Source organism: Trypanosoma brucei, chromosome 10 (assembly GCF_000002445.2).
Source record: "Trypanosoma brucei brucei TREU927 chromosome 10, whole genome shotgun sequence".
NCBI classification, from domain to species: domain Eukaryota; phylum Euglenozoa; class Kinetoplastea; order Trypanosomatida; family Trypanosomatidae; genus Trypanosoma; species Trypanosoma brucei.
The window spans coordinates 3,565,882-3,578,393 of record NC_007283.1 but is presented as its reverse complement, the minus strand read 5'-3'; the positions used below and the strand labels follow the sequence as shown (position 1 = coordinate 3,578,393).

The 12,512-nt window shown below is 48.3% G+C and overlaps 4 protein-coding genes across 4 annotated transcripts, besides 6 other annotated features; all 4 read right to left on the bottom strand.

Moving 5' to 3' along the window:
- Window positions 1-10: 10 nt before the first annotated feature.
- Tb10.61.1690 (uncharacterized protein) lies at window positions 11-868 on the bottom strand (the record flags this gene model as incomplete). Its single annotated transcript, XM_822878.1, has 1 exon — window positions 11-868. One exon carries the CDS (start codon window positions 866-868, stop codon window positions 11-13), a length of 858 nt encoding a protein of 285 aa, XP_827971.1.
- A 131-nt stretch (window positions 869-999) lies between these two features.
- Window positions 1,000-1,022: a microsatellite.
- A 115-nt stretch (window positions 1,023-1,137) lies between these two features.
- Window positions 1,138-1,163: a microsatellite.
- Window positions 1,164-1,990: 827 nt separating this feature from the next.
- Window positions 1,991-5,713, bottom strand: Tb10.61.1700 (hypothetical protein, conserved; the record flags this gene model as incomplete). Its single annotated transcript, XM_822877.1, has 1 exon — window positions 1,991-5,713. One exon carries the CDS (start codon window positions 5,711-5,713, stop codon window positions 1,991-1,993), a length of 3,723 nt encoding a protein of 1,240 aa, XP_827970.1.
- A 440-nt stretch (window positions 5,714-6,153) lies between these two features.
- On the bottom strand, window positions 6,154-7,707 carry Tb10.61.1710 (sarcoplasmic reticulum glycoprotein, putative; the record flags this gene model as incomplete). The annotated part of the gene is made up of 1 exon (XM_822876.1): window positions 6,154-7,707. The coding sequence occupies one exon, from the start codon at window positions 7,705-7,707 to the stop codon at window positions 6,154-6,156; it is 1,554 nt and encodes a 517-aa protein (XP_827969.1).
- A 1,246-nt stretch (window positions 7,708-8,953) lies between these two features.
- Window positions 8,954-9,056: a microsatellite.
- A 121-nt stretch (window positions 9,057-9,177) lies between these two features.
- Window positions 9,178-9,243: a sequence feature (GA-rich).
- A 579-nt stretch (window positions 9,244-9,822) lies between these two features.
- Window positions 9,823-9,857: a sequence feature (AT_rich).
- A 121-nt stretch (window positions 9,858-9,978) lies between these two features.
- Window positions 9,979-10,000: a microsatellite.
- Window positions 10,001-10,595: 595 nt separating this feature from the next.
- On the bottom strand, window positions 10,596-12,317 carry Tb10.61.1730 (hypothetical protein, conserved; the record flags this gene model as incomplete). The annotated part of the gene is made up of 1 exon (XM_822875.1): window positions 10,596-12,317. The coding sequence occupies one exon, from the start codon at window positions 12,315-12,317 to the stop codon at window positions 10,596-10,598; it is 1,722 nt and encodes a 573-aa protein (XP_827968.1).
- Between the last annotated feature and the right edge of the window lie 195 nt (window positions 12,318-12,512).

Sequence of the window (12,512 nt, the reverse complement as noted above, 5' to 3'; positions counted from 1 at the left end):
ACACCAGCCATTAACCACCACCTCGAGTGTCACCACCAGCATCGCCCTGATTTAATTGACCACGGAAGTCCACGTGACGCTCGTGGCACTGCGAGCGGAATCGGCATTTCCCCTTTAAATGTGAAAGACAAGCATCATATGGGTAAAGCGCATAAGCACAACTATCCTTATAGTTGCAGTAGCCATACACCCGAATGCATGGGTGCAATCGCTCACTGTTAGGTCCCGCTGAAGTGTCTTCACCTCCAATTTCTTCCCTTACGGTGTTCTGTCCATTTGCTGAACCTGTGTTTATGGCAGTAGCGTTAGTCTTGCTGTTTCCACTGCTACCGCTGCTGTGTCGGCCCTCCACTGGTTTTGCGTCCATTAATTGGCTTAAAAAACGCTGGAAAGAACGATTGGGAAGTAACATCATCGTCAGCTCCTCCCCTGTTTGTTGCGACACGGGTACATTATTCATCGACTGGCACTCCTCCAGGTATGAGGTGATCGCTTCCCGCTCGTAAGTGTACCCATCCGAGGCAACCACGGGATCATTTACCGACGTGTAGCGCTGCAGTAAGCGCTGAACACCCTTCAAACGTTCCTCCGCCTCCTCCAGAGTTCGTTTAATGTAATCCCGTTCCTCTACCACCGTTTCATAATGCTTCCGTAGAGATTCAATCACGCTGACAAGAGAGTGAATGTGATGCACTACTCCCATTACTTGTTCCTCATGGCCAATCAAACCCTGTTGGAGTTTAAGAATTGAGCCGTGAGCAGCGCGGTAGGCGTCGGCGGGCGTCATTATTGGGCCGCCGCTGTGAGGAACTGAGGCATTCACTTCCATGTGCGGCCCCCTCCAGTTTCCCATACCGGCATCGTTCATGGTAGAAAAATAATATGAAATAAATTTACGTGTAGATACGACGTTTGTGTGCGCGTGTAAGGAATCCCTCCCTGACGGAATGAAGTAAGTGGTAAACCTGTTTTAATCGCTAATAACCTCAATGGATCCTTTTGTTGTTGTTGTTGTTGTTGTTTTTAAAGGGGGTCACTGTGCGAAAATGCTACAACCACGTGATAGTACGTGCAGGAGTGCTTTGTTTGCCTGTTTTTTTAAAAAAATTTGCTTCACCTTGCTAGCTTCGTTTTCTTTATATATATATATGTATGTATATATAATAAAAGAAGAAAATTCGCTCCCTCACCTTCCCTGTTGATAGATTTCACCAGCGACCGCTGACGGAATTTGTGGTTTTCTTGTGTCAACCTTTTTCCTGTTTTTCTCCTTTTAATATCTTCCTAACTTTCCTTTTTTAAAAAAAAAATTTCGGGCTCTCTCTTGCTACGAAAAATAGCCCGCTGCGAGGGGCTTTGTGTGTGAGACCGAAAAAAAAAAAAGATGCTCCTGCCGTTAATGGAGGGAAATGAAAAAAGGGAGTGAAAAGCAGTTGATAAATAAGTTCTTCACCTCCACAATTTGATTTTATAAGGTGCTCACGAAAACCACAGCGACGAAGCTATGGGGGGGAGGTGAAAAAAAAAAGAATGAAAATAGGAAATGAAACAACAGCAAAGAAAAAAAAGACAGCACTGAGGAGCAAAACTCAGTGACAAGAAGAGAAAGGGGCGCGCAAGCAACCCTGTGAATATTAACCACACCAGTTTAACAATTAAAAAAAAAAATAAGCCATTATTTACTGCCCTCCGTACCAACTGCTGTCAGCGCATTATGATAAACTGAGGGTAAACTTCACGAGGCAGATGTAACATTATATGAGTTTGGAAAATTTTTTTAAAATCTGTGGAGAGACAAATGTGAAGAATAAAATGCTGGGAGTGCGAAAGGGATGTCATGCACCTACACCAACAACAATCTAAGCCGAGGGAGCAAAGGATAAATAGCAACAAGACACAGAAAACATTAGCAAGACGATACAATGTAAGGCTTCGTTGGCATTTGCTTGATGTTGCGGAACTAAATACAGGTGAGCACCACAGTCACATCCTACACCCTCAATGGGAAAAGTGAAAGCGCCGATAGTACATCACAACACACAGTATAAGAGGGAGAAGCACTGCCCTTACTCCCATGAGGGGGAAACTGCCCGCCCTCTTCATGAACTTCAGCTCCGGACTCTCCGTCGTCAAAGACAGCATCATACAAAAACGCGCATGACACACTTCTCCGCGCACCTAAGGAAGGTGGTAGCGACATTATCATCGTCGCAGCCTTTGAGCGAGTCTCCGCTGAAGCGAACTCCAGTAAACTGTCTTGGTGTGCAAAGAGTGGATGAAAAAGAGTGGAGGCGGCTGCGGCTTGAGACGGCACGAGAAGCGGCAGCTGCAGTGCCGGCAGTGCATAATAGTGTAACGACCGGTATCCACCGACCAAACTTACGGCGGGAATAACTAACGCCTCTTCATCTCTTGTTTCCCTCTCACTTTCATCCGCTTCCCCGAATGGGGTGACCTGCAAATTATTTGGTTGTAACACTGGCCGCACTACGGGTAATGCCCCCATACCGCCACCTTTACATCTCTGCTGCTCAAAAAAGCATTGGACCATTCGATCCACTGGCGCCCCGAACTCGTGTGCGACCATCATCGGAGCGAAGCGAACAACGCGGCACAGTGTCCCTCGTTTTATATTGGAGGATATGTCGCGTAACGCAATTACGTGGGAGCCGACAGTGAGGCATAGTGGGCCACATTGAACAAATCCAAGCGCAAATAGTCGCTGTTCCACTACGTTAGGTTGTGCTGCTCTCACACACTCATCCAACGCCTCAAAACGAAAGTGTGGTACGAAGGTGCCGGCCACTCCACTACCTTGTGTAACATGACGACAGGTTCTCTGCTTCCTTAGTTCAGAACTGGTCCACAGCGGAAATAACTCTGCACTGACGGCGCACTTAGCGAGCGCATGTTCCAACATTTCCGTCGCCCACTCACGTGCTGAGCAATCCTTAACGGTACCTTTTGTGAACCCATCACGTGTAGCGAAGCGCAATCTCACTCCAAACAAGCGACAGCGGCGTTCAGGGGGATATTTCACGTAATCCACACAAAATATATCCACGTCAACCACATTGATAGTGTCATCGTCACGAACCGAAGCCTCCGCGGCATGCAGCAGCACGCACCGCAGCGCTACCGTATCGGCAACCACAGGAGCGCAGAAAAGAAGTGTTTGACTCCAACGACCCAGCAACAGAGGGGGCTCAAAGAAGGGTTGGTAACTGTGCTCAATCGGGCATTCGTACCGTTGATGCTCAGAGCCCCGCATGATAACGGATGTGAATGAAGAGCCACAACCACTGGCGTCAGAGGTGACGACACGATCCAGTGTCGCATTTAGAACGTACGTTTTCTTGAGTGAGTCGTGTTCTTCCTCAGCTTTCTTGCGTGCGAGACGGCGACTGCTCACCAGGGGAATATTAAATCCAGCAGCACACTCACAAGACCCGGACCCACCAGCCGCGCACTCAACGACACTGTCTGGTGCCGGAGCCGAAACAGCTGAGCAAACCGTTAGTTCACTTTTATTCATTTCCACGTAGAGGGGGAACTCGCGAATAAGCTCATGCCGGATGCGCGCCGTCGCGAGTTCAGGGTACTTTGTCATCAAATGGGCACACGATAGGAGGCTGACATCCCCGCTCTTCACTGGGCATTCTAGAAACGCTTCCACAGCCTCATACAAGTGTAATAAGACATCTTCCTCGCGATAACTGTCATCGGGTGACGTTGTCCACCCATGTCTGTCCGCACCCCTGTTGGAGAGTGTGGAAACGTGTGTGCTTGAAATGACATCACACACTTCCTTAATAAACAAACGTCTATCCGACACGTCCATTCGCCTCTGGAACGTCGGGGCTACTCGTCTCAGCGCTGCAACAACCGGCTCTTCGAGAGTGAAAACACCTTCACGCAAAGGTTTAAGAACGTGAACGGTGGCGTTGGCACTACGAACGCATGACACGCTGTTATTTAGTCCCGGGGAGTGAGCTGAGCAATCACTAGGAGCACAATCAAATGCAGAGTAGGAGACAAACACTGCACGGACATTCCCAAAGAGGGGCACGCCACAAGCGATAGCGCGCAGTGGATCCCCTATTCGCAGCAGTAACTCCCGTCCCCGCCAACTCCGCCCAACGGCCTCATCCGCATCGATGCCGACATCACTGTTCCCGTTGTCACCGCTACCACCATTCCTTCGTCTAACCGCGACGGCGGCGGCACCATTACGTGTCCACTGATCCAGAAGGCGGGAAATAGCACGCTGTGAAAGTAGATGGGCATTTCCGATGACGACAATGACAGGCGCAACGGAAGAGTCGGTAGGGTTTGCATGCAGCCCCAAATGAAGCACTGGGAAGCGTTCAGCGGCCCGCACATCTCCGTCCCCCGTGCGCCGTACCCGGTATGCTACAATATCCACCACTGTGTGACAGTCGACACCGTGTTCAATTGGGCAGTAAAACACATACTCTGTTTCCTCAGTGCGAAGCAGCGCGTCCACAACAACTTGCATCACCGGAACATCGGGCACGTAACGGAGAGACAAATAAGCCATTTGGGTCTTCGGAACACAACAGGGGGTGGAACACAGTAAGGAATAACGTTCTACCAGTACATCGGCTTTGCTGTGTGCAGGATGCAGGTCGGCACCTTCAGATGACAAACCCACCATTTCCTTGTGTCCCACCTTCATATTTAACTTCATTTTGGGACGGTGCTGCAGCACTGCAGTGCGCCAGGGAAGAACCCGTCGCAAGTAACTTTCCCCCAGGGCCACAACTTCAACGGCATCAACGTCATTTTGTGCGAGCTCCTCCTCCTCCCCCTCCTGAGAACTCCGCGGCGGCGGCATGACGCGTTTCACATCGGGCACATGGTTATAAAGACCCAGCGGTATGCGGCGACCGGTGCCAGCTCCGGTATCCCCCGCACTTAACACCTCTTGCACTCGCCGCGCTAAAGAAGTCTCGTCATGGTAGGGCAGCGTCTCGAGAAGAAGGCCTAATGTCTGCTGCAGTGGAGGACTCCACATTGCAGTTGGGTTCTTCCCGGAAACAGCATTCCCCTCTTTCGATTGTTGAATGTGAGCTGCTAGTGCTTGCAGCTTCTGGGGCTCCACCAGAACGATGCTTCGACCAAAAAGCAAACGGCGAGGGGTGCCAAAACCAGCTGAGACGAGGTGACTCCAATGCGGGGAACGCGGAGAGAGAAACTGCTTTGTGAAAGGACAGTAAATGGCACTGTAATCCAGCCACGAGAGGCGAGACCAGTGAAAACGAGCTCGATGATACTGCAGGGCTGGAGAAGGCCTGCAGTATCGTGAAAAGAGGGAACCGCCAATCATAAAGAGGCGCGGATGACCCAAATCAGTAATCTCTAAAGCCCTACAAGACCCCTTCGGTGTTGTCGCGGGTGCTGCGGCCGCCAGCGACGAGAGCGGTACATGTGAAGGGTCAACGTCCTCTTTCCCCAGCAGCGCATCAAGGAGTTCAGCATCATACCAACTGTCATCCACCGGTTGAGTCATGAACGGGCTCCGTCGCTCTAAAAAAAAGAGAAAGGAAAACAACGTTGGGAGACAAAATCGGAAAATGAGCACTTTGGCAAGTATGAGAACGTTGCACAATGGGAGACACACTCTCTCACCGATTTTTCCCCCTTTTCTTACCGAAGTAGCAAAAGCAAATATGCCACCAAGAAACGACATGGCGCAACCCCTGACAGCAAAAAAGCGTATATATGCCAACAGTGACGAAGGCGTTTAGGAAACTTGAAGAAGCAAATACGCATACAACCCCAAGTGCACATATATAAAAACGGTATGCGCATAGGAAGAAAGGAGTGTAAGGATGGGCAAGTAAGCTCCAGCAAAAGCAATAACATAGTCGTTTAGTTTGTTTCGGAATACCCCCCCCCCTCATCCAGTGCGCAACCATGTTCGTTTATTGGCCAAACCTCCGAAGCCAGAAACCGTCTGAGATAAGCCATGACGGTAGGACAAACAAAACAACCGACAAAAGCACGAATGAAGGCACCAACTAGTTAACGGCTTCACCAATGGTGTGAGCAACGAGCGCGGCATTAGCACAGCGAAGCAGTTCAGTACTACTTTACTGCTTAAGATCTTACTTTTTGCTAGCAGTGCTCCTACCGTGGAGCATAGAACTGGTTGTTCCCTTGCTGCTGCTGTTGCTGCATCATCATCATCATCTGCATGAGCATTTGTTGTTGCTGTTCATTCATTTGGACGTTATTCATAGCGGGAGTGGTGTTTGCCGTTGCCCCCGGCACAGTAAGCTGGCCGCATCCACCACGTAGTTCTGGATTTGGACCAAGCGCGGTCTCCCGAAAGGCGATTGGCACTGTATCACTGCTTCCCTGTTTACCTTCCTTTCCATCATATTGGTCACGCAGACCCCCGTAGTACATTTCCCGCAACTTCCCTTGTTCCGTCTTATTCCGTGGGTCTGGAACGGGGACTTGCTTCATAGGGTAGAACATACTGGGCAAAATATTGCAAATGTAATGTTGAGCGGTCGTTATCATCCCCGTTTTCTCAACCTTTTTTATATCTGGGAGTTTTTCAAGGTGCACCTTCTCGAAGTATTCATGGTACAGCTGCGCAGGAGGAAGATCCTTCGGGCTGAGTCGATTTCTGGATGCAACCAACTGATATGTTTTCGGCAAATTCTCCAATGCTTTGCGTTTAGCCTTTTCTTTACCGAAAAACATCGGGAGATCTGCCCGGATTCCACCTACAATGTACGCGTGGCAAACGACTTTCTTTGCATGGCTTATAAGAGCAGCGACTTTTCTGTCCCGTGCCTGCCGGGGAACCAACTCCGTCAGCTCATAAAGCAGATCCTCCTTTTCCTTCGTGAAGAGCAGCGCAAACGTACCCGGTTTGTACGGCTGATCCCAAAAACTGCCAATGTACACCCGCGGTGGTTCTGTGCAGCGAATCAACGTAGACAGATTCCAAAAAAGGCTGCCGTACACACGCATCAGTTCCTTTTTCGCGACACTGTCGGCCTTATTTAGAACAATGCGAAGTTTCCCCTCCATTCCCTTGAAAGTGTACCTGAACAGATTACGCAACTCGGTACCAGCGTCGAGCTTAGCGGGGTCAAACAGCAGGAAAACCATGTCACTACGTTCCACGAACCATCGGCACACTTCAGTATAATTGTAGCGCCGCTCCCTATCGTCGGTGGAATTTTCCAACACACCTGGAGTGTCAACGAGTACAACACGCTTTAAGAGCTCATGCGGGACCTGCAACCCACAGAAGTTGCCCATAAATCCCTCTCCGAAGTTGGCTAAAGCCCTAAAAGGGAGGTCCTTTGTGCTGGCAACGACGTGACCGTCCAACGTGGTCACATCATCGCCATAAGTGATGACGGTGAACTCTGAAGTGGTTGGCTGAGGTCCCGTAAAAAGGTAATTGTCCTGCAAGAGGTAATTAATAAATGTACTCTTCCCGGCTGACCACGGTCCCAAGAAGGTAACTATAGGTTTATAACTGGAAAGAGTCTCTTCAAACCACCGAGGGGAAAGTACCTCATACAGGTATATGTCCTCAAGAGGCTTCACACTTTTCATGTAAATCTCATGCAATTTTCGCATAAATTCCTCTGTGTTATTAAGATCTCTCCATTGCAACGGATTGTCCACTGAAAGGTCCCTATTACCCGAACTCATTGGTTCGCTTGTGGAATATCGTCTGTTCACTGCCTCTGTGTAGGAGCCGCGCGGCGCAACAGAAAGAGTGCGAAACAGCAACTGGAATAATTAGGCAATAAACAAGAAGATTACCTTTTACCCTTGCTTTCGTTTACCCTCCTCTTCCCACTACGACAATTGCCGCTAGTCACTCCACACACACACACAGAACAAGAAAGCAACACACTATCCTCTTTTCACCTTTGCACAGGCAATGTTTTACCTGTCACGGGTAAAGTTATCACCCTGTTAGTGCGCTACGGGAGTGCGTGCTTGCTTCGCTCGAGAGGCTCACCAAGGCAGAAACAGGAGGTTCAGCAAGGTCAGCAGCACCAAAACAAAACAAAAGAGAAGGAACAGAATAGGGAAAGAATGGGAAAATCCAAAGAAGAATTATGACAGTCTCTGTGGCAAACACATCACCAGAAGCACCAAACAACACCGCACAGAGGGTGTGAGCCCCTTTCCCTAGCAACCCCGTATAAATCGCAACACTTTTTATGCTCTGATGGAAATAGACCCGAAATAAAACCCGAAATCAAAATAAAATCAATAATGCGCTTTAGGGAAAAACACAAAAATGAGATTGCAAGGATAAATGTGTCTCAGAATGACACTGACCGCGGTAGCGCTCATTTAGCAACGCACGGCGTGTGAGGCCGCTTGACTGCAACTTCACGTAACAAAGCTCACATCTTAGCGTGAGTGCGATTAAATACCCCTCCCCCTCCCCCATATAATCTTCTGTAGCGCCTACGGGCATACACGCATGAGGTGATGTATCATGCTATTCCCCCATGAATTCCTATTGAAATCTAACTTCACCCGCCCTCAGTTTCATTCACCTTCTTTGTCAGGTTCTCGTTCCTACTACACTCTGTTTCTTCCTCATCTTATCAGTCTGTATACCTGCTTCTCCGGTTTCCATTCGCTTATTCATTCGTTTCTCAGTTGCTTATACACCTCACACATAATCTCATCATTAAAAAAAATGGGAGAAAGGGAGGTAATTGTCGTATGCTTTCGCGCTGCGCACCACCACTCAGCCGTATTTACTGCAAACCGATTCTACCTCTTGTATAAAAAAAATATTTTTAAGCACATATATATGGATATATTTGGGTTATATAAGAAGATAAATAATTACATGTGCAAAACATTCCCTTGTCGTCTCACATGATTTATTTGCACTGTTTCATTTTATTACGTTTAGTGCTTTCAATTAATATATGTATATATATATATATATATATATGTATATTTATTTATTTTTAAAAAAAATACCATTTGTATATATGTATATGTATATATGTATACATGCACGTATAGTCTTTTTCGTTGGGTTAAGGTGTAACGCCACTCCACACACCCGAAGCCATGAGCGCTGCTCTCCTCAAGCCTGAAGAATGTGTGAAAATGCGATGGCAAGACACTTGTCAATCAGTGAAACTCTCTATTCTTTGTTTTGTTTCCTTCCTCAGCTTTTCATTTCCTTCTCTCTTTCTTTTTTTTTTTTGCATTCCTCTCTCCAGTACCACATGAAGTTTAAAAAAAAGAGATTAAAAACAGGCCCACAAAAAAAGTCAGCAGGTACTTTATTATTATTATTATTGAATGAAAAGGCTAATTTGGCGAGTACAAAACAAGGGGAACCAGGTAACAGAAAATAATAACAATAACAATAAACAGCAAGCAATCTGGGAAAGCAAAATAAAAAGAAGAGGAAAAAAATGTGGTGGAAAACTGTTAAATTCATCCCAGTAAAAATAAAATTGCCGCGCCACACAGCGGGACGTTACGGGACACTGGACCCAAATGGCTGCGTGGAGAAATAGAAAAGAGAGGTTGCACACATAAGTAGAAAAAAAGGAAACCAAAAAAGGAAAAGGACCTTTGGATAGTGGGAAAATACCCACGCTGAAAGAAAAGGGGGCTGGAACGGCAACGCACAAGAAAAAAGAGAGAAGGGGAAACTTTAAATACGGGAAACCGTAAGCAACAACAGCGACAAAATAACAAACGTAAAAATAACGGAAAACATAATTAAAATCGGCAGGCAAGGCGGAGACGCCCACCACAACTCCGTATTAACACTATTTAACAAATTAAATAAATAATCATAATAAAAACGATAATAAGCACACCTCTGAAGATATCCCCACGGCCTACTGAACGCGATCAGGTGGAAAAAAAAAAAGGCGCGTGCGTGTATAACTTTGCGTGCATCCGTATGCACACAATACTTAAAGCATATATATATATATATATATATGGTGATAAAGGGAGGAAAGGGGGAAGGGGGAAAAGAAGCCATGACTGTTCTCAAACACTTCTCCCCGCGAGCCGGAATAGTGTCGCGTCACTGGGGAGGACGTCGGGAAAAGAAAATAACCAAAAAAAAAGCAAAAATGCAGTGAAAAAAAAAAGGGAAACACACCATTCTTCTTTCATTCTCCGTTTTAATTCATGACATCAGGAGGTTTGAAGGGGATGCAATGAGTCTGGTGCCGGTATCGACCGCCATCTCAACAACTTCAACAAAAAAAATAATGATAATAACAAAAGCTAAAGCAGAGGGGGATGAGGCGCAACAAATCGTCTTTCATATATATCTTTTTGAAACTCAGGGCACCCACAGTGTGATTACATATAGGAACGCAGTGAAAGCCAAGGTAAAAGCAAACTGTCACTCACGTACACCGGTAGGTGACGGCTGTCTTTATGTATAAGAATCTAATAAGTATGTACATACCGCTTTATTTGTTTGATTCATTTTTATCGATCGACCTCTCAACCTTGCCCCCCCCCCATTGGAAGTGGGATCCACCACGATGGAGGTGAGGAAGGGAGAAAAGCAACAAGACCTATCACCCCTTGCGGCGAATGGGTTCATCTTCAGTTTCCAGCGCGTCAAGGAGCGCTTGGGCCACGGCATCAGTTATCCTCAGCTCCACCATCTTTTGCTGCAAGGCGACATATCGCTGGCAGCATGTTTCGTCAAACCACCCATGATCATCGGACAAGCAAAAGAGGCAAGCGTGCTGGTAGCGGCATCTAAAGTTGGGACCCCGCTGGGCATAGTCACACCCTCGGCAAAACCCACCCGCCCGCTCGCGACCGTTATGCTTCAGGCACATCTCTCTGCCAAATTTTGACATGGTATAGAAGTAGTATGATCCGAACATGACGCCAGGGGGCGGAATGCCTTTACCGTTCCACGAGTCAAACAGGCGCACCACTCCGTAGAGATCCCTTCGGGCAAAACTCACAACCCGCAGATGCTGCAGCAACACCTTCGCGTGCAACTGCCTCAACATTTTTACCACACAACTCTTCGTACGCGGCGGCCACTCAGACGACATAAGCGGTCCACCGGGGCCGTTAGAGTTGATAATACGCCTCAACTCTTGATCTTGAGGGGTATCACGGTATAAGTCACTCAGCATGCTGTGATCCACCAAAGGAAACGGCAAAGAGTAGAGAGGTCTCCGGCCAAGATGCCAACTGCCTGGAGCCAATCCTCCCTTTCCAGATCGCGAAGCAGTGTCGGCACCGCGCTGGCGATGCTGAATAAACCCGCGGTGCCGTTCATTCATCGCACGCCCATTGCCCACACCTGGTAGGTCAATGGGCGAACAACATATGGCGAATGGAGGCACGTGACGCTGTTGACCCTCACACACTGCCGTGGCAGCGACGTGACGACCAGCGACTCCCTCATAAATGTCGGTTGTGTTGTCGAGAAGGTGCGCTGCGAGAGGGTCAGAGACGGCTGCGCCCCGTTTTGCGTTGCGTACCGTTCCCTCTTGAAACGAAGACATAGCAGATGATGTCCTCTGGCCTTGGGGTGCATAAACTTTGTTGATCGAAGTTGGCACCACGCTGTCGCCATTCGCTGCGAGCTGCGCAATGAGGGCTTCGACAATGTTCCCCTCAGAACAGTAGGTTGTACCAAAGTTCACCGGGAGTGCGCAAACTTCCTCACTCTCTGTATCCTCCTCTAGCGAAAAGAAGGGCCTTTGCATATCTGCGCTCTGCGGACAAACTTCCCCAATCGCGTTCGACAAATGCAGCTTTGGAGGAGTATCAGTAATGTTAGCACAAACACCGAGTGGTATGGTCGGTGTCGGCGGGCGGGAAGAACTGTTCCAACACTCCCTCAAAGGGAAGAAGACATCCCAGTCACCGCTTGGTACCGTATTCTCGGCCAATATGGGTTCACTGCTGAAGAGGCTGGAGAGGGCATTGATGGAAACCCCATCCACTGTGGGCGCAGAAATTTGGGACCTCTCTTTATCACACGTAGGCAGAAACGTGTCGTAAGGGGGGATCCTGAAACCGTCATTTACATTGGATGTGCACCGAGGGGATGGCACTGACGTCGGTTGGGCGTTAGATTGCGTAGCATCCCGCATTTCACGCACAGCGTAATCCTTAAGACAGCCAGCATCGTGAGATTCGGAAGGCCGCTCCCAAATGCCTGTCACCAAATTTGAAACCTTGGGGAACATCGGTGTGGGACTTGGAGACGTCGTACATCCCTCTTGATACACTGTGGACGGTGTGTGGAACTCCGCTGGGTACTCCATATCGTGTATTAGGTCCGGGCCGCCTGCGACGGAGAGATTGCAGTGCTTGAGTGCTACCTTCGTGCCTGCTAGCTCAAAGGTAGGTGGCGAGAACCCTTTTAAATCGCTCTCCCTCCCCCCTGGGTGAACGTTACCTCCTAATAATTAACACAGGATAAGAATTTGGATCACTCCCCCTCCCAGCACAGAAATTGT